The following is a 22,920-nucleotide window of genomic DNA, read 5'->3' on the forward strand; positions in this document are numbered from 1 at the left end:
TTGTATTTTGATTTGAAAGTTTCGTTGACAACGACACAGCCACAATAAGAATTCCTGTTTTATAGTTTGAACCCTGTATTGCCTGAAATCCACAGAGATCTAGGCCTTTTTCTCACCTTTTCCTAAATGTGTATTTATGCTCATGTAGCGGGCTGTCCCTGTTAGGCTCTTGTGTTCCCTGTAGGGGATGTGCTTGTGAGTCTCGGGATCAATATATTCCTTTGCTAAACCAAAGTCTATAATGTTTATGATATGCTGTTTTTTTGTTGATTGCCTTCCTATAAGAAAGTTTTCTGGTTTAATGTCTCTGTAGATCAGGTGTTTGGAGTGAACATATTCCATTCTTGTAATCTGAAACAAGGCATAAAACGATGAAATATTGAACTAAAATTTACCAATACCAACCAGCTATAACTAAAATAACAATGAAGCATTTGACGACAGATGATTGATTTATTTGTTTTCAACACTCCTATTCCACAGAATATAAATCTGTACCATATTTGAAGCAATAAGTGCCCCATCCCTATAAGCGCTCTCCCCCTTTTTGAGACCTAAAGTTCACTTAACAGACTGGAAATATGAAAACTGTGTAGGCTTCCTTATTTGATTTCTTTTGTAAATTGATCAATGAATTACTTTGTGTAATGGTCCAAATTCGGTCCTAAAGTGCCTTTTCATTTTCAATTTTTTTTTTTTTTTAAATTGCCCTAGGTACTTATTGGGTCAAATACGGTAACTGTATATATGTACACAGAATGGTCTTACAAACATATTTCCTATGTTATAGAATAATGCCAACACAGCTTATGGTTCACACCAACACGAAGATTACCAACATCCAACAGTTAAGGAAGGTATATAGACTTCAAATGAAACTACAGGAAGTATATTGTATATCACACGTCACCAGTTGGAATTCATAGTGAAATAAACAATGAACGACTTCTGATGATCATGATTATCTAACACCTAAATACAAACTGTAGTAAACATTTTACGATGTGGTGGGTATAGCTCATGTGGTATTTATGACACATTGCCATATTTCATCCACAAGATTACCAATAAATTGGGTGCTTTGCTGCCAGCATGCAATTTGATTTATACAAAACAAATTTTCTGCTTTTATAAACAGTGACCTTTCAAAACGTGTGTTTAACTAAATATAACAACATACAGTTGTATAAGGGAGTATATATAAGTTTGAAAGGATGAACACTCTTTTGGTTAAGTCAATAAAATTGCTTTCCATTCAGTATACATGTAGTTAGTGTTACTAGGAGACTTAACTGGGTTTTTGCACTATGAGTAATCATAAAATGGTCTTTCATTATTCTCTAGGTCCTTTTTACAAAGCGAAACTGATTTTTATCAAATGGAGCCACAATATACAGAGATACAATAATATTCCGATACTATTTATAGCCAACAGTCTAGGACGATATCCATATCCAAAGTGTACAAAAGAGGTAAACAACGTTGAAATGACACTTAGAATCAGATTACAACATCGACCTTGAATTCTATGGCCTTACAACTATTGGTCGGACATTTAATAATTTACATAATCAAACTTTACAGTTGTACAATCTAAGAAAAGGTGTCTTTGGTTTTCAGTTTTAAACTACACAGATCAATGCATAATCTTTTAACACACAAAATTATTCCTATTTCTTGCATTACTTATTGTTCACACCCACACAGAGATGACCAACATCCAACAGTTAAGGAAGGTCTACAGACTTCAAATCAAACTACAGGAAGTATATTGTATATTACATGTCTGTTTTCTGAAATAATAATTATAAAACAACAGTTTTAATAATTCATGTTCTATCTGAAACTATTCTAAGTGTGAATGAAGCATTGTATTATCAATTCATTATTGTTTTTTTCTGCTTTTTTTTTATTGTGAAACCAAAGAATAAAACATTTTCACAAGTAGTTGAGTACTTACAAGTTGAACTGCTATCATAAGTACAGTTTTGAGAGAAAATTTCCTATCACAAAGGTCAAACAGATCTTCTAGACTTGGTCCCAGTAATTCCAGCACCAGAGCATTGTACTTTCCACATGGTCCGAAGTAGTAAACATTTGGCACACCCTCTGAAATTCCAAATTAATGACATTGTTACAGACTACAAAGATTTAAACTCCTTGGATTTATCAAGGAAAAGCCAGTCAATTTTTTATTTCTTTCATAAAAGACACAGGCTACAGACATTTAAACCACTGCGGTTTTTTTCTATAAAGGAAAAGGTCTTTTTTTCTTTAATAACAAAGTACAGATTACAACTTTTAATCTCTAACTGAAAATAATTGTTAATAAAATCTTGTTAGATCAAGTGAATTGACAAACATTTTTTTCATATTTGGTTAGTCCTAAGCAACCATACACTAAATAATTGGCATCACCTAACTTCAATATAATGATATATACCTCAACAGTGTCAGTGACCTTAATAAAATAAGGTCTGAATTTATAGCAAAATATATAGACTATGACATATGGTGAGTTCAAAAGCACTGGTAGAATGAACATCCTATATATACACAATAACTAAAGTAATCTAAAACACCAATAAATGTTACATAATATGTGTGCACAAGCTTTCAATGACTCACCAGTCACAATCTTGCTGGACGTCTCAACGGAGACAATCGTGGAAGAATTAAAGAGATAAAGAATCCTAGCGTCCATACAACCATTAATCAGAATGTCTACCAAGACATTTACTCATCAAAAAAATTCATTAGCCACATGTCTTGGGACTTGTAAACTTTGAAGGAATGGTCATCAACACATAATGTTAATCAAAATTCCATTGATTACAACTAATAGGAATGTTTAATACACATTATCTATTGTTGGGGAGAGGGCAGTAGTAATTAGATAACAGACACTATATAGCATTAGCCCAGCTAGCACTTGAGTGGTACTGGTCATAATTCAGTGTTTTTTCTACCATAACACTTCCCCCCCCCCACACCATCACCAAAACAAACTATCCTCATTTGACCAAAGCTGTGTACATGATGTAAAACTCTCCTCATTTGACCAAAGCTGTGTACATGATGTAAAACTCTCCTCATTTGACCAAAGCTGTGTACATGATGTAAAACTCTCCTCATTTGACCAAAGCTGTGTACATGATGTAAAACTCTCCTCATTTGACCAAAGCTGTGTACATGATGTAAAACTCTCCTCATTTGACCAAAGCTGTGTACATGATGTAAAACTCTCCTCATTTGACCAAAGCTGTGTACATGATGTAAAACTCTCCTCATTTGACCAAAGCTGTGTACATGATGTAAAACTCTCCTCATTTGACCAAAGCTGTGTACATGATGTAAAACTCTCCTCATTTGACCAAAGCTGTGTACATGATGTAAAACTCTCCTCATTTGACCAAAGCTGTGTACATGATGTAAAACTCTCCTCATTTGACCAAAGCTGTGTACATGATGTAAAAACTCTCCTCATTTGACCAAAGCTGTGTACATGATGTAAAACTCTCCTCATTTGACCAAAGCTGTGTACATGATGTAAAACTCTCCTCATTTGACCAAAGCTGTGTACATGATGTAAAACTCTCCTCATTTGACCAAAGCTTTGTACATGATGTAAAACTCTAACACGTTATTCAACTAATTACTGTTTGGCTACATGATTACATTTGTAATTTGTACAATTCTAATCCTATGTTATGGTATAGACGCTTATTGCTTAGTTACTAATATTCACAGTAGTTTTAATTCACGGATTTACTCAATATTTTGAAATTCAATACATTGCGGAAATTGGTTTTAACTACAAACAAGAGAATTAAATTTTAGTGATTGAGTATTTTCGCCATCTGTTTATGGTATTTAAAATTGAATTATTTCTCAATACTTTGCAGGACCAATTTTTCCAATCAGAGCAATGTTCTGCAAATTTGCGAAAATATCATTCAAACAAAAATTTTTGGTTTACGATAACTGTCATATGAAAATAAATTAACTTATTCTCAATTCACTGCAATCCTTTAAAAGAATTCATATAGAAATAATTTATTATTGCTGTAAGAGAGATGGCATCATGATTGACAAAAAAAATTATCATATTATGACTTAAAGGAATGCTATTAAGATAGGTTAAAGAAATGGACTGGATAAAGAGATTTTTACATCATCATAAATTAAGAGATTAAAGGGACATACACAAAGCTTCAAGATAAAGACCTGGAAACATACATGGTTGCAGGATTATACATCAAATGAGATAAAGGTATTGACACCTATATGTACTTCCTATCTAAATATAGAAACAGACTTCAACATGGAAACTATTACTGGTAAATAATTCTAGATCTTGGTTCTTATTATCTTCATTTTACAATATTTTGTTTTACATTCTATCAACAGCCAAGGTCATTTTAGTATGTTTTAGATTTTGGAGGTGGTAGAAAGTCACAGTACATAGAGAAACACCCAGTACATAGAGAAACACCCAGTACACAGAGAAACACCCAGTACACACAGAAACACCCAGTACACACAGAAACACCCAGTAGAGAAACACCCAGAAACACACACACAGAGAACACCCAGTACACACAGAAACACCCAGTACACACAGAAACACCCAGTACACACAGAAACACCCAGTACAAAGAAACACCCAGTACATAGAGAAACACCATACCACAGAAAACCGTACACAAACGACACACAGAAACACCCAGTACCCAGTACACACAGAAACACCCTACACAAGCACAGAAACACCCAGTACACACAGAAACACCCTACAAAGAAACACCCAGTACACACAGAAACACCCAGTACACAGAGAAACACCCAGTACACAGAGAAACACCCAGTACACACAGAAACACCCAGTACACAGAGAAACACCCAGTACACAGAGAAACACCCAGTACACAGAGAAACACCCAGTACACAGAGAAACACCCAGTACACACAGAAACACCCAGTACACACAGAAACACCCAGTACACACAGAAACACCCAGTACACACAGAAACACCCAGTACACACAGAAACACCCAGTACACAAAGAATCACCGAGTACACACAGAAACACCCAGTACACACAGAAACACCCAGTACACACAGAAACACCCAGTACACAGAGAAACATCCAGTACACAGAGAAACACCGAGTACACACAGAAACACCCAGTACACACAGAAACACCCAGTACACACAGAAACACCCAGTACAAACAGAAACACCCAGTACACACAGAAACACCCAGTACACACAGAAACACCAATGACCAAAAGGTCAGTAATTGTTAACTGCTCTATGAGGGATTTGGACTTGAATCAGAAATAGGGGACTGCTGGTAACATGCATATGGCAGTATATTTTAAACCATCCAGTTACTGCAGCCCCTAAAATGTGGAACTGTGTGAAATAGAGACCTCAGGTTGAAGGGATTAGCTGTCCATAAGTTTGGTTCTCTATTCGGTCAAAGATCTAAACAATTTATACATACCTGCTTGGCCTAACTGTTTATAAAACCTATATTCTAAATGGAGCTGTGGTGCCCGAGATTTCATAGGTTCCTGCAGAAACAAAGAAAGAAATAGACTTCAATAAGGTGAATTAGAAACAGTTCTTTCCTACGTGTTTTACAATATGTTATGCTCCCAAGTGATATGCTTGCCAGTGGCAGTTGAAAAATCACATTAGACGGGTAATAATTGGAAGCACCAACCGACACATGTAATTCTTGGTAGGTTTGGAGAGAAAACACAACATATTGCAACATGGAATCACATTCTCATTCTTGTAAAAATGCCAAATCACCTGAAAAATAATGGTTTATTTTTACATCATCTTAAAAACACCAGCTGAAATCTTGTGTATTTTATAGCAAGATGTTGAAGTATGTCATATGTCATATTTTCATATCCTAATCTCAGAAATGAAACTACACAGCCTCTAACAGACAGCCATATGTATATAATCCTACATAATCCCCGAGCCTAATCTTACCTATATACTTATAACCATAGCTAATGAACCAGCAGTATTGATGTCAGCAACAAAGAGCTTAAGCTGTACACCATATCATCCTCTATATACACCAAGATATAACCACACAACAAACAATTATTGATCTGCTTATTTGAAGACAGATTTCTGAGTTTTCAAAACCACATCAATACAAACACGATGATAGTACATCAAGAGATTACATCGATATTTAAGATGATTAAATTGTGACAAGCCTGTTTACTGGATATGTGTATATAATGACAGCGGCAATGTAGACTGTCAACACAAGTACAGGACAAGTATTATATACCTACAAGCACATGTGAAAATGTAGACTGAATGCCACAAAAGTAATGCATTAATGAATTAAATCGTGTTTCACAGACAAGAAAAGGATAGACTTTAAACATTTTAATGTAACTCTGTAGTGATTCCATTTGTTACAACCTAGCTATATGTATATTGCTATTTATGTATACCTAAAGAAACAACCATTAAAAAATTCAGAGAAGAGAATCCAGTCTCATGGTGCTTTTTGTTTGACACTTATAGAATTAGCTGTACAGCAAGAACAGTCTCTCATCTACTGAAGAAGCTGCCTGGGGTCGATTTGTTTTTCAATGGAGTATCATAACTCACTACCATAATTCTTGACAAGGCTTTTTCTTTCTGTATCTATCGTTCCTATTGACCCAGCTTTACACTGAAACCAATGCTTTAGTGGAGATATCACAACCAAAGGACTTGGTCGCACATAAATGACTCCCCAGGCCGTGTTCTCAACAGTTAGCACATGCCAGAGTGGTCAACAGTTAGCAGAAACTGCAACTGTCTCTCCACTGTAAGGCTTTCAGTTAGCAAAGATGAACCAAAACACACACCAGAGTGGTCAACAGTTAGCAGTGACTGCAGCTATCTCACCACAACTGTAAGGCTAACAGTTAACAAAGATGAACTAATAAACACAACACAGTGGTCAACAGTTAGCAGAGACAGATAATTATAAGGTTGGGACAAAAAATGGACGCAAAACAAATTTAGATTGATATTATAGTAAACTATAGTATACAGTCAAACCTCGATGTATCGAAGTGTAAGGGACCGTCAGAAAAAACTTCGAAACATCGAGACTTCGAATTATTCGTGGTTGAAATTAGACCGATGTTTTTTTTTACCATGACCAACTGTGGTAGTAGTGTACATGTCGTTTCCGTCCCGTCAACTTTATAATCATTGTACCACAAGCAAAACAAAATAAAAACGAAGTATGCAATTAATCACATGTATTGCTATCGTTAGCAATAATACGTATATTATAAACAAGATTTACGTGTACTAGGCCTAACCCATGTACAAGTGTTCGTTTGGTGACTATTTAAGTGATGGTTAATATTACGGAATGAATATAAAAACGAAAACACGTTGTAAAAAACGAAACTAAAAAGGAGGAACCGAAAGCGCTACAACACCTACAAAATACTTCGATTTAGAATGATCGATTTGCTCCAGTATTTATGCCAAAGTTGTGCAATGTAACAGTTTTGAGTATGAGTTACTAATAATGTGGCTCGCTATTTACCGTTCCGTAAATTCTACAAACTGCTACAAATGGCGGCATCGAACATCAAAAACGACCTACTGTATCTTTGCCGTACTAATGATTTAATAACGCAGCTTGTAAAAACAAAGCACCGGTATCGGCCTGATTAGTGATATTAATTATCTTGATTATATCAAGCTACCAACACAAGCTGTCATAATCCCTATTGTCCGGCGAAGGGCCATCGCGAGACAGCTAGGTGTGACAGCATGCCGCGGGGTATCGGCGAACACCTGATCTGTACAGGTAAATTTTTATTCGAATCATCGAGTGTCAGTTACCTATGATTCTATAACAAATGGTCCATGAAAAAAGTTCGATACATCGAGAACTTCGATTCATAAAACTTCGATTCATACATGGGTTAGTTAGTAATGTTATATAGTGAAGAAATTCGGGACCAGACAAAAAGTTCGATATAGCGAGAAATTTGATTCATCGAAGTTCGAATCATCGAGGTTTGACTGTATATAGTGTACATATACAATAACTTCTATTTTAAAAGAAAGACTAGCTTTTCAAACTGACAAAAAACAAAACTGTCGTCCAGGAGGACAACTTGATTAAAATTCCTCGACAAGTTAAAGATGCTCCACCGCCGACAGAGCGTAAATGATATTCATCATTTGAACAATAATTGGCGTTTAATCGTGTATATATATGCCTAATTAGCACAAAAAATGACATAAAATAATTTAGTTCGCCTTTGCTGCATGCGCAATCATTACTTCATTCCATATAGGATATAGTGCCACAGAATTTTTCGGGATGCAATTAATTATTTTTCATATTTTTAACTTGAAGTAAAATAAGAAGTTCAAACTTTTCAATGGTGGTAATGGTGTGAAGTAAGGAACTTTTGTAACTGAAGAAAAATACTAAATCGTCTGTTCCTATCTTTGATAGTGAAAAAATACCATTTGTCAGCGGTGGAGCATCTTTAAGAAGAGTAGCAATTTAATTGTTTTGTAACAAAGGGACATAACCCTGAAATTACATATCTTGACAGAAATTATTTTGATTTTTTTTACTCATACATATAAATGTTCAAAAGGACAACTTCCTATGAAATTGCACATGATATAATTTATATTCAACTGGTATCAGATGCATATTAGTTCAAACATATGATTTTTTTAAGACTTTATTTTCAGCTAGAATATTTTAAGTTTCATTTCCTACATCTTTATGATAGGTTAAATGTATACCCAGGTCTAAATAAAGGATTTTAAAGCATCATAAATTGAACTGGTGATAAGATATGTATGATGGGGTAAATACAAATTCTCCATGATTTAGATCATAATGTATTGTGGTATGATTAAAACTGACATTACTTATCTTGAATATTTACTATGTGACACTAGGCAGGGGTGTTTATGGTCCACTACAACACAATGAAGAAAACACTTGATACAGATTAGATATGTAGGTAGATTATAGTTATCACAATACACAGGTTTGTGCTGAAACAGTTTCCAGTAAGCCTTTCCCTGCCACGTTCAACAGGCCTTTACACAATACCAACTGATAGGAGACCCTGTAGTGCTGAAGCTTGAGATGTTGGTGAACACTCGCTCAAGTGACAGTTGAATGAGTGCGTGAGTATGAGGACAAATTCAGATGCTGTACCGCCACAATGGGTCATGTAATGACGACTTGTGTGTCATACGCGCCAACACACACTTGACTATTATACAGGTACATGTGTAATTTAGAGCAACAACAGTAGACAGTGTTCCAACTCCAACGAAATGATGATGTCATACTCATTACATGTCATTTTAATTATCCTGTATCAGGGAAACAATTAATTGTTAATTCTGAGACCACATCATATAAACAGTAAATTTTACATATTATTGAAAATATATGTTTTAGTTTAATACTATACACTGTACAATTTTTCTTGCATTTCATTTTCTTCCATTGATAATTAATTTTAACAATTATAATCCAATTATCAATACCAAACCAACAACAGCATTGTATGCTTTAATATTTTGTGTACATAAATGTAGACTAAAAGCAATGTAACAGAACAGCATTATCAAGATTAAGATTTCAACTTATTTAAATCAAAGCTGGAAAAGTCGATATCCGCTATACTTAATCATACTAAACCTTATCAACAAAGGCCTTAAAGCTTGGTGGAAATGTCAGCAAATAATAAAATATTCATTTTACCTACATACAACATCAATAATCTACATAGATTGGTGCCTGCACAACTTGCATGCACATCTGTTTGCTTATAATTTCTACAGAGGATTTCGCCCAAAACAAACTGGTAGTATTTTACTCTAGGAAGCACATCCCTAACCAAGCTCTATCCAAGCTACCGGTGGTTGCACTGCTGTACATTACTTCAATCTATCTTCACAGCATGATTGACATTTATGCAACTAATACCCTTCTCCCTATTATCAGTGGTATCCCATGTGCAGGCCAAAAAGGGGGGCGGAGGTGACATGTGCTACTGTCAGATCTCCGCTCTGCACTGTGCCATGAAACAAGGTCCAATATAGCTCCCAGAGGAGTCATAGCCAGATAGGCCATCAGCAGAATGATTTGAGCTAGGTCCCGTTCTGGGACTTGCTAGTTGAGGCTGTAGAAGTATCTGGGAAAAACAGTTACCTTCTAAACACTTGTTTAAAACACTGATTCATTTAAAACAGACATAGAAAATGAGTCATTAGCTTGATAACCAAAATTAAATTAATTGTGTAAACAGTAAATGGCAATTATAACAGAACTTCTAATTAGATAAAATGAATGTATAAGATTTTTGCCACTTGTTTCTCACTTACCCTTTCACACAACATTCAAATACCCACTCCTCAATATGATTCATAGCAGGCAGGCAAACCAGACATTATCATATCAACCAATTACTCTTCTTCCTCATTCCAGAATTTAGCTTGCTATATATCCAACTAAAGGAATGAGTTATATGATACATGTATAATTTACATATCCTTTATATCAGTTTTATCTAAATCTGGAACCAAGGACAAGGCCTGAATATATCTATATCTATATATACACTAACTTTTCAGTTTTTAACAATTATTTACATTACAACACAATTATTACACAAAATTTATCCATCATCTAGCAACAAAAGAATGTCCTTACTTGTGCCCCTTACAACCTTAGCTGTGGAGTTATCTCCCTTAAAAATATTGGAACCCTTTAAAACTATTGGACAACATAACTGGTGTTGTAATTATATATAATGATACATCTAAGTCTATATAGCTACTTAGTCAGGATAAAATACTTAATTTCAACCTACAATATGATATGTTGGCCAAGGACTAATCAAGTTTTGTGTTTCATATATACATGTACAATCAGATTTCCGGAAGTTGTGTGTCATACTTATATAAAGCATAAAGCCATCCAAACTGAGACATGTTAAACAATTCTCCTGAAAGATAATGAAACCCCTGCAGATATGTATGATGAACCCAACCAAAGTTATTAAACATCAGTTTTGGACGTCCAAAACACAATACTTACCAATGAGTGTTGGCTTGAATGACATTTAGCTGATGTAATATAGCAAATATTCTATTTAATCTAGTTGTCAGACTTTGTGTTTTAAGCCATGTCAACATTCTGAATATATTACGTACTGTGCAAAAAAACATATTTATTGAGACTTCTTGAGTATTGAAGGTAGTTGTTAATTATCTGTAGAAAGTAAACTGATAATCTATATTGGGCAATGAGAGGTACAAAACCACAATCTACCACCTACAAATCTTTGTTTACAGCCACAAGGTCGGAGAGGTTATCAACCATTCATGTTAGACATATGTCAGGCAATCAATAGCCACAAGAACTGGTTTACAAACATGTAGATTTTTCAACCTAATATTGATTTCATCTTCGACTAAAACATCAGCTTATAATACCAAGGTTTTGTTAAGTTATAAATAGCAAAACAATAGACCATGTTAAAACCAGTAGTTAAAACTAACTTTGCAAATTTGTTTTTAGAATTATGTTTCTTCATATTAAACAAAATTCTAATGCCTTGATTTTCTTTCTTGGCTTAAAGCTCAAGAAAGATTATGGCCAATATGCTTCTATCGCCACGGTCTTAACAGGATTATAATCAATAACAGCATACTAGCTACCCTAAACCTCTACCACTGTTCCATGTAGGAAGGCCCTATATACCTGTTGCAAATCAATGTTCTGTCAATTTTGTACAGATCTCGCCACAATTTCTATAATACCACTAACTAACCTATAACTTTCTAAGTACCTAAATCTGACAACTTTACGTTTGAGAGAATTACAATGCATTTTTTCACAATCTGCTTACGTTATAAATTCTGAAACAGTTAATTTTTCACTATGGAATTAATAAATGATCATAATAATGGTACACCATTGCAATGACTTATAAATCAATTAAAATCCAGACAATTCCAGTTAAAGAAGAACCGTATATTGTCATGAAAAATAATTTACGGCAAGTATAAATGAGATTTGTCCTTGAATTGTAGACATGTATACATGTATACATATGACTCAATGATGTACCGACATATTTAAGCCAGGTTTGTTAAACAATGTTTATAAATATTTGTGTATACAGTGTTTTTTTCTAACTATGTACATATTTGTATCTATTATATATAGTCATACACATCTTTTTTGCCATCGTTACTCTCTCCCAATTGTTAGTTGTCATCACTAGCAGTCATCATTTTCCTGTACTATTTGTTACAATGAGAAGAAATCGGCCATTGCCATAAAAGGATTAACAACACATGAGGATATTTATAGCCACATAGTAACTACGTCACCGGATAAATCCCACAGAATGAGATCAACGCTAGCAGTACATAGAACAACAGTCATATTTTGGTGTACAAAAATGAAGAAAACTCATGATGATAAAGAATTTATGTACAATGATGTAAATGTACAATTGTGATTTGGCATTTTTTTCAGAGTGAAAATGTCTCCAAACTTACAATTAATTTATATTATATTACACTGTACTAGCAATTTTTGTTAATCTAAACTTGATATACAGCATAAACCTAGAGATATATACATTTTTTTTTAAATAATATCAAAGAGTGTATAGATTTCTACTTACCAACTTAATAGCAACATGCTCATTATTGTAGAGGTTCTTGCCTGAAATTAAAGAAAGGACATGTAGTGAATAAATAAACAACAACATTGTTCCATTTATATTTATACATTTAAAAATGACATACTTTATTAAGTTGTGTTAGCTAACAACAGAAGTTCTATTTTCACTAATAGTAAATTTATCAGTTGACATTTGTTGTTGTCATTAGTTCTTTCGTGTTATTATTTAACACAAACATAATGTCTTTACCATATTCGACCCAATAAGCGCCCATGTCACTTCCCTTTTTAAAGTCTCAATTTCAAATGCCCAGACATAAATAAAGACTAAAACTATAAAAACTGTATAGGTTTGCATTTTGCTTTGCAACAATGTTGTCTTATTAAGCACTTTTTCGTAATTTTTTTAAACGCCCTGGGCGCGTATTAGGTCAAATACAGTGTATGTCTATGTAATTACACATGTACTGTAAATTTGTTTACAAACATGGATATTTATGACTTTTACTTTCAGGGTTTATTTTTATATGAATTCCATTATGATTTATTAACTTATTGGTAAACAGCTTTAATATCTTTTATATATGCACCAATATACATGCCTCGATTTATCGTTTACTAGTATTAAGTCATTTAACCACCTGTGCGTTTCAGGAAATTGCACGTTGTGTAGTATTCAAATCCTGCTCTAGGAAGTAGGACAAGGTAAATTCTATACTGTATGGTACATTAGATTTAATTCAACAGTCTAGTAAATTGCTTTTTGTATACCTTTCAATAACAATGATAGGACTTGTCAAAATTTCAAAACCAACAATGAGTCTTTTTTGACGTCAGCTGATCATGAATGCACCTTTTATACACCCTACTCAGACAAAGTACGAAATTACATCGCATCAACATGTCACAGATTTTCACAAGCTTCCAAATACTTCTCTTATCATACAAGGTTAGAAACTTGTTTTCTTTCAATACCATATTTACATCACAAATGGATATCAATATAGAGGAATCATATTTCTAATAACCTTTAACCTCCAGTTACATAGCTATGAATGAACCTTAACCTCAAATCCTGTAAACAACATAATGTGGCATATATCTTCGGTATGCAATGAATCCAAATGAAGTAAGGACAGAAGTATTTAATATTTAAGTGTTGAGCTTTAATTTAGTTTCAGCATGATGCTGGTATTTTGTCCGAATGACCTTCACCTTTTATCCCCATCACAAAATGACACATTCCAAACAACAACTGTCCTCATGACAAACGGTAGAGTTATTCAACCTTTTATTTCTATGAAATGTAATCAATTTATAATTATGGATCAGTCATTCCAAGCATTAACTGTAATATTAAAATGAAAATTGAATATTTGACCCCTGCTCTGATAATAGACAAATGAAAATATATACACACATTAAATTCATTTCATTTAGAGAAAACAAATTGGAAGTATCTTGGCGACTAACAGAATAAACATTTGTGGAATCTTCTTTCAGTAATCAATTCATATACCATAATTTATACTTTTATGAGGGTGTAATTTTCAGATGACAAGCATGTTTAACAATGCATACGGTAAGCTAATGTGATTGGTTTTTTTTAGACTTTAGATCAATAAAAACCAAACTAATAACTTGAGACAAATTGATCAGTATATAAATACACTGCGGTAATTATTAATGCTGAAATAATGCTACAGCCAAACCTAGTTCAAATGTCATATTTCCTGTTGTACTTGACAGTGTGTGACAAGAGTAAAGGGGACCAAGTTATATATCTACGTAGGTCAGAACTTTTATTGATTGAACATCACATCAGAGAAACTCCCAAACAATACATGTCACCCATTATTGTGCCTTATCGTTCTTTGTAAACAGTAATAAGTAATGATGTACCGTGTGGAATTACTGAAGCTGTAGATTTTCTTTCGAACTAAAAAATTCAGCCATATCATGCATTTAATAACATCAGTCATTGCAACCACCATCAACGTCATCATCATTATAATCTGATCATCATCCCCAAAAATGTCATCCATAGATTCACCATCACCTTTATCAAAATCAATATAATCGTCATCATCATCCACCATCATAATCATGACATGAATCCCAATAATATATATCATCACTAGATTCACCACTACCTTCATCATCAGCACTGATCTTCACTAGATCATCACCATCATCATCAATCCTCAATTACAGCACACACCTCTCTACTAATCTAATTATACATATATGGATCAACCCTCTGTGCTTCTGGCCTTCTGCTTTAGACTTATAATTCATATTTGCAAAATCAATAGCATGAGATAACTAAGGATATCAATAAATATCTATATGTGTCTCTTCGATGTTTACGATAGCCATGGTACATAATCTTAAAAGATCAATAGAAGGATTGGATAGACATATTACACAAGAAAAATTATAATGAGTGAAAACAACAAATTTGCAAGTTAAAGTGAACAGTCGGGCAAGGATGGCTAAAGTCGGTAAAAATGTTGTGAATGTATCCAGTATAATTTCTTATGGAATAGAAAAATAAACTTTCTCGTCAAAATCTGTCTGCGTACGTAGAAAATAATTTTAAATATAGGAATCCTTAAACGTCCTCCCGGCTGACTATGTCCGTGGTTACATTTCCACGCAGCCTCGCTTTCCATGCTTTCAACTTTTCTTTATTTCAATGGTCAGAATTGGGAAACGTAAGCAGAACTTGACCGTCGTATTAATATGTGAGAACTTTTGGAAGGTCAATGAACGCATTTAGACTGGTTTTCTTTGCCCGACTATTCACTTTAATAAATGCACATGGGAGTATTCCTTCCATGGCTTATATAACATCCTGGCAAAACTGAGTTCCAAAACCAAGTTATAATACCATTATTACAATCTGGTTTGCTCCAGTTCATTAGTAACAACAATGTCTGCCAAAGTCAGTATGCATACCCTCTCAGAATAGGCATGTGTTGATTACCCTACATCAACCTGTAACTATGTCTGTGACAGATGTCATTATCAGGGTACAAAATCCAGCTCAATTCAAGATCATGGTGGTGCATGAATTAAATGAGGTTGAAAGTAGAAGGTAAACTGCAGCTGGTACCTCAATATATAGCATACAGTTTGAAAACTGAAGTCAATAAAGGATATATATGAATGGCTTAAATGGAATAAATTAAATCAAACATGTTTTTGTCATTAAAACACAAATGACAAGGGAATGGAAAGTTTATAACCAGAAACATGTCTACACATAGAGACACATCCCCTATATATATAGCTATCAGTCTTGATATACTTCATGGCAGGTTATATTATGATATTTTCTCTGTCAATCAACAGTTTAACAGATTGATATAGCCAGCTGGCAAACAGTTTAGACTGATGTATATAAGTTTCCCTACATACAACTATCTTCTTCCGTATGGCTCTTGTCTTACAGATCATCAAAAGCACTTGAATGATCTTATATATGAACATATCAATAACATGCAATTAGTATTTATATCATACCAGAGCAAACTATGAATGTATATCTGTGTGACGATATCTGAAGAAATAAGTCGACTGAATCCCAGAAAAGCCAATTTTATTAACGTTTACAGCAATAAGAAGACAAATTAGGTATCTCTTTTTATTATATGAAGACAGCTAAGTTATTAACAAACAGGATACAAACCCCCTAAGGCCATGGACAGAAACAAGTCACATTGTTAAGAAGTTCCCTAAATGCAATCTAGTTCCTGTCAGCCATATATATATATAAATGACATGAATTATACGATATCATGTGCACCAAATCTTGGCACAAAGTATTTTGTTCTTGCTTCTGACAATAGTAAGTCCATGACTTGCATTTTTAAAGTTAGCCAAGCAAAATCAATGTTTGTTGGTTAATTGTTAACCAATAGCAATGGATGGGTTAAATTATTATTCCATTTATAAACAAGGTCATTATAAAATATGGACTGTGATCTTGGATTTCCGGAACACAACTGTTTACACTATTTATAATTACTGAATGCTAATTATTAACTCTCCATTCAGAATATATCAAAAACACATTTAATGCTAAATATATGCATAATTCACAGCCTGTAACAGACTTTTAGGAACTATGCCAGTACCACTTCAATTGAATCAAAGGATATTCTCATTTACGTCCTTGACACTGGGATATAAAATTTTCTCTCAACAAATATTATTTCCTACTATTCAAACAATAAGTAATCACTGTACACTATGGCTTTGCTTTTTGTGATATATCTTTTGATGCATCTCTACGCTTTATCATCCATGCATGATATCATGCAACTTCAAATTAAATTAAAGAGGGAAATTGAAATTGAAATCAAAAGCAAGTTCCGTATCCGATATATATATCTTGGATTTAGGATGACCTAAATAATCCTATGCATGGGTGTTATGGTTTGATATTTTGATAATATCTTCAGAGCTGTACTTCTGGCATTATTATTGTTACTAGGAGTTATATATATCCTCCACCTTTGGGTCACAAGTTGAAAACCTATGAGAGGCAGGTATCAGGTACTAACAGTAGGTTGTTATTTCTTCTTTTGTGTTTCCATAAAAGATGCAGGATGTTATATAAAAACAAACTGATATTGTTACAATAACATACCCCTCCAATTGGAGTCTCAGAATTGGTAATGGGCAAACTGAACACACGGCATAATATCCACCTATGTCTCCGCATTAGGAATGGGGATATGTGGTCAAAATGAACACACATGGCATATACCTTCAACCCAGTTTTAAAGTTCAAGGTCTTGTGCTCTCTCAAAATGAAATGACATTTCATAGACATATACACACTCATTATCACTATATCAAAGACACAATGGATTTTGCTACCCCCATGCTCAGTCTTTGCATGCAGTATTAAATTCACAGATGCTTTGAAGCCACACCCATGGTCATGATCACACAAAGAAAATATAAACACACTAGGCAAAATAATAAGTCACATTATGTGACGGTCCGATCAACAATTTTATCAACAACATATCATTCTTACCTAAACGCAATTCTCCAAAATTACCACATCCTATCTTCTTTCCAACCCTGAAATTAGGGCCCACCATCAAAACCCCTTGGTTACTACTGCCTTGTCGACTTGCACCATGCATGCTGCGAGCACTTTTTCGTCGACCTTGTTGTTCCTCGGTCCTGTCGAAATCTCGTTTCTGCATGCCAACGTTTAATTGGCAGTCCCTTAACCTCCAATACGTGTTAAAATAATGACTATTTGTTAAAGTAAACTTGTAGGGAAAGGGGATTTATGAACAGAGCACCGAAATTGTGCTCAAAATGAAGTGTTCATTGCTAATCATGCCATATTTCCGAAACCCTTTCCCGTGGTTCCATGCCACTTGGACAAAAATTCTCCATACTTATACAAACATTCGTAACTTTAGATGTTATTAGTTCTATAATTTACGATTCACATTGTCGTTAACCCATACAAATCAACACAATCATTTGTTACTTTCCGTGTCTCGAATATCTTCTCCAGAGGAACTACACATCCTTCAGCTGTTTGACAGATAAATTCCTCCGCGACGTTCTGATCAAAGTATTTTTAAAGAAAATTTAGTTATTATATAAAGTATTGTTCACTTTTAATAATTATTTCTATAAATATTCAATTCAAGTGATAACATTTCAATAAATTGGAAATATTACTAGACCTATATTTCATGTGAAATATCATTTCGGAAGTTGGTGACAAGTCACCGGCAATGTGCGCAAGTCGAGAATTCCCGTTACCAGGCGTAGTGTAGTATTTATCGATAAACAGTATAATTTCTAACGTTTTTGTCATTAAAATAAAACTTAAATACCATACTAACACCCCAAGAATTCATACTTCCTAAGGATAACACAGAAATTATACATTTCAAGTGTTTTCGAGCGGAAGATTAATATATTCTATCACGCCAGATTTTACGTCACTTCCGTATCAACATTAGTACACATGCGAGTTCATGAATATGGCGGCTGTTTTCAAACAAAATCGGAAAGATGTAAACAAAAGTTTCTGATGAGACTGTTCCCGGATTGACGTCGTCACACATGATCAGCCATGGTTGAAAAGGGTCGCTTCTTAGTCGTTATTTCGGTCCTTGAAGGTAAATGATTCATTTTAGAGTGTTTTGCATCATCAAAAATCATAACAGTAATGACAGGTCCGATCTCGTCTATCACACCAGCGCCAGTAGTGCATTTGTCAAATTAAGATTGGAAATGCAATAAGCAAATGAAAATTAATAAATAAAATTTACTCTTATAATGATTTTTACGTTATATGATATTTGTAATAATGTAAGTTAATAGAAAATACCATATTGCATGCTGCAGCTAACCCCCCCCCCCCCCAAAAAAAAAAAAAGAGAAGAATATATAAAATGAACAATGAATAAAGCATGATGCATATCATATTCCACTTATTATTCCAACATACCCGAATAATTAAAAAAAAACATCGATCACAGCCATTTGACCTTTCCAATCGATATTGCATTTATTTGTGATAGAATTTTGTAGTATATGATATATTATCCACACATTTTACTGACAATATATGGTAGCTATTGTGTCAATTGATACCATTAGCACTAGTTTTGTGTACCCCTGTTCACATTGCTAATATAAATATATAGCTGTGTTCAAAGAAATAATATTCTTGTTTAATTTGTTGCAGGCCGAAGATTTCCCAAGCGACCAAGACATCAGATTATTGCAGAAGCACGATTTGATGGTGAACTATTGTCAACAGATCCCGTAAATCATGTGGAAAATCCTGATTTCACTCAGGAACTGGCCTGGGAGTTGGACAAGAAAGGACTACAGCAGCATAGACTACAAAGGACGTCCATCAAGATCCAGTGCTATGCATGTGATAGTTCCAGTACTATGAAAGAAGCGATTGGTTATGTAGTGTTAGACCTAAGATCAGTGACAACAAAACAGGTAGAGTATGAAATGTGACCCTCATGTTAATTTATGTGACAATTAATAACAGTTAGTATAAAAGCAGGATTTTTTTCTGTTGGGCTTGAAATGTACAACATGAAATCCTTACAAAATTTCCAGATTTGATCAAGAATTTCCCAGAAACCGGGTTACGTATACCCTTACCAGGATTGTGCTAATAAAAATTGGGAAATACTTCAATATAACAGTTATTATTTATATGGAACCGTATATATCTTGGAATTTTTGTTAACCATATTGCTCTGCAGTGAGCTTAATTGGAATAATATACCAGTACTTATATACAGCTAATATATTAGGGTTATGATCAGTGGTTAAAACTCAAAACCACTGGTGAATGTTCCTATTAAAAAGGGAGAAGAATTATAGTTTGCATTTCTTTTTTTATTTTCAGACTGTGAAATGGTATCCTCTATTACATTCAAAGTACAGTAAAAATAAATCAGAAATTAAGCTGTCAATATACTTGGATGAGGACAAAAGTGGAGAACAACCAAGTTTCAGAGCAAAGGAAGCTCCAGCAAGAAGTAAGGGAAAGACTTTCTTTGTTTTAACAAGGGACAAATGTAAAGTTCATTGCTTATTCAGCAGTAATATTTTGAATTATTTCCTTTAGAATGCTGTGATTTACTGTTTGATGAAATATCATAACATATTCAATATTATGATTTATGATATGTTAATAATGTAAAATTAAAATACTAAATTTTAGGGTAGTTAAGTAACATATACAGTATGTAAACTACAGTATCTTTGCAAAGTATCTATATTTGTACATGTGTAGTATGAAAATCATTGAAAAAATGTAATCATGCTTTCCTTGCTCTTGAAATTTTATAAAAAAAAAAATATTATTTAAGAGTATCATTATCTTGAAATCTGGGATACACAATGACTTTGTTACAGTGATGGACGATTCAGCGTCTGGTCCAGACGAAGCCCGATTTCTACGCCCAATACTAAATGAGGAAGAAGGCTATTACCAGATAGGACCAGCATCTAAATGCAAGGACCAATTTGTCCTCTCTGTTACTATTGCATATGCTGCTAACTTGCCACAGGTATATTGAATACAGTTCAATGGAAATTTCTTTGGTATACTATTATATTATTTGGATATGTGATTGTGTGGGAACTATTGTTATATCGTTCACTGTTCCTACTTCCTGATGTTGCTATACAGTATTATTGGTTAGTCAATTATGTTCACAGAGATGATTTTTGTTTCACTGGTACTGATCATGATGGAACAGTCAAATCTCAAATCAAACCCTTAGGTTTTCCTGCTACCAATTACCAGGGTCAATGATTTGACTGTTCCTGAAGTACCTAGGAAACAAATGATTAATTTGGTGACTCTCTATTTAAATACTGTATGCTTTGAAAATAAGAACAATATTATCAGTGGAAAATTAAATCTGTATTCTGATACACAAATGGGATCTTAGAGAGGAGAAGACTACTGCTCACATTTTAGGTGCATGCAAAAGTGCTACAGTATTACATAAAGATGATATTTCCACCAGTTTGCTAGACCTTAATATATATCTGTTACAAAAATTCTCATCCATCATATGTAAATTATTTAACCGTTCTGTACTCTTGTAGCTCAAGCACAAAATTTTGATTTGTTAATTTTTTTTTCACTTTGTTTGAAGGGTGTATTGGTGAATTTTTTTACCCTAAAAAATAAACAGCTATACAATAAATATAAATAAAAATTGATTTGATATCAAACTCTCTCTATGAATATTTTTTTCTATAAATGTTGAATTTTGACATCTCCCTCAGTGGTGAACTGTATGAAGTTGCCTGATTAACTTGAGCTTTGAATTGGCCTTTCAGCTGATTCCTAGTACACAGCCACTGCCTCCTGATGCCAGCGGCTACTTTTTCTACTTCTCGCTTCTTGGAAATGATGTCACAAACGAAGTATTCCACGATCTCATCAATCCAAACTTTCCCGCTGAGAGGGCGTCTGTTCGAGTCAGGACGAGTGTGGAAGCTTTACGACAGTTTTTCACTCATCAGCCAGGTATCCAAGTAAGTAGCCGAGTGCTTTACACTGTGTGAGTGATAAAAGAAATAAATTTCAATAATCTTAACTGTTTTACTTTTGATGCCATATATTTCATTTGCAGTTGCTATTGTAAGTCATAAAAGAGAAATTAGGGGGAGAAATCAAGTTTTGGAGAGAAAACAAACCATACATGTTGGTTATAAAAGAATGAAACAGATTTGGTCTAAAATCCAGATAAGTTTTGTTTTACAAATTGGTAAATTAGTCCTGAAATGTGTAAATTTCAATATCTGGTAATGTGTGAATTTATATGTATAACTTTACCATTCTGACTATAGAAACAATGATGTTTCTAAGGGTATATAAAGAGTAATTTTCTTTAGTGCAAAGTCATTGTACCAAAATACAAACCACTCTTCATAAGGTATTTACCAATAGCCTGATGTGAATGTTTCATTGTAGGTTCACCTGTGCTGTGGAGAACAGTCACTGGGAAGTTGTGAGGTGCCATTAAATTCACTTCTTCAGAAGAACAGTACAGAAATCTATATGAAACCAGTGGCTGTGGAGGGGTCCTTTCAGGTAATTATGAATATGTATGGGGAAAAAAAAGAATCCCTTGTGCATGTATATCATGTCCACACAGGAAGGGTAACAAATGTCTAATGATCTGATGTAGACCTTATGTTTATTTACTGTTAATTTTGACTTGATAATAAATACTATAGATTTCAACCAAAGGTTACTTAACTATATTTTTCGACAAATTACTCTTCACTGTTCTCTTGGTCATAGTCAGTTTGGAGCTGAGGTGTCTATTCCAAATATTGATACTTAACCCTACTCCACTTGATCCTTAAATAAAATAACAAATTGTTTTTGTTTCCAGCTGATCCCACCTAATAAGACCAAACAGCAGATACCTGCTGCCCCAAATGACATGTCTCCAGCTGTAGGGGTGTCAGTCATACTCAGGAAAGAAGACATGGTATGACACTCAACATTATTTGATATTTTGTGATACTCATATTTCATACCTTTAATAAATTAATGCAACTGGTCATTTATGAGGGTTTAAAATCTCAAAATTTTGATTTAAAGAATATGTAAAATTATTTAATGGAAATC

The 22,920-nt window shown here is 33.9% G+C and overlaps 2 protein-coding genes across 12 annotated transcripts in view; one reads left to right on the forward strand and one right to left on the reverse strand.

The window, feature by feature from the left end:
• Nucleotides 1–18,328, reverse strand: part of LOC138333224 (casein kinase I-like) — a 38,548-nt gene extending 20,220 nt beyond the window's left edge. For all 11 annotated transcript variants that reach the window (XM_069281454.1, XM_069281455.1, XM_069281453.1 and 8 more), the window contains exons 1-5: nucleotides 17,794–18,328; nucleotides 12,742–12,782; nucleotides 5,511–5,580; nucleotides 1,961–2,109; nucleotides 117–351 (exon numbers count right to left, since the gene is read on the reverse strand). In XM_069281454.1, coding sequence (XP_069137555.1) covers nucleotides 117–351; nucleotides 1,961–2,109; nucleotides 5,511–5,580; nucleotides 12,742–12,782; nucleotides 17,794–17,968 — 670 coding nt within the window. In that variant the 5' untranslated portion in view covers nucleotides 17,969–18,328. The remainder of the gene's footprint in view (nucleotides 1–116; nucleotides 352–1,960; nucleotides 2,110–5,510; nucleotides 5,581–12,741; nucleotides 12,783–17,793) is intronic.
• A 234-nt stretch (nucleotides 18,329–18,562) lies between these two features.
• LOC138333227 (centrosomal protein of 120 kDa-like) overlaps nucleotides 18,563–22,920 on the forward strand; it is a 30,465-nt gene continuing 26,107 nt past the window's right edge. Inside the window, exons 1-7 of the mRNA XM_069281466.1 lie at nucleotides 18,563–18,907; nucleotides 19,480–19,748; nucleotides 20,167–20,299; nucleotides 20,679–20,833; nucleotides 21,618–21,815; nucleotides 22,255–22,374; nucleotides 22,682–22,780. Coding sequence (XP_069137567.1) covers nucleotides 18,862–18,907; nucleotides 19,480–19,748; nucleotides 20,167–20,299; nucleotides 20,679–20,833; nucleotides 21,618–21,815; nucleotides 22,255–22,374; nucleotides 22,682–22,780 — 1,020 coding nt within the window. The 5' untranslated portion in view covers nucleotides 18,563–18,861. The remainder of the gene's footprint in view (nucleotides 18,908–19,479; nucleotides 19,749–20,166; nucleotides 20,300–20,678; nucleotides 20,834–21,617; nucleotides 21,816–22,254; nucleotides 22,375–22,681; nucleotides 22,781–22,920) is intronic.

The sequence above is a fragment of the Argopecten irradians genome, chromosome 10, assembly GCF_041381155.1.
Source record: "Argopecten irradians isolate NY chromosome 10, Ai_NY, whole genome shotgun sequence".
NCBI classification, from domain to species: Eukaryota; Metazoa; Mollusca; class Bivalvia; order Pectinida; family Pectinidae; genus Argopecten; species Argopecten irradians.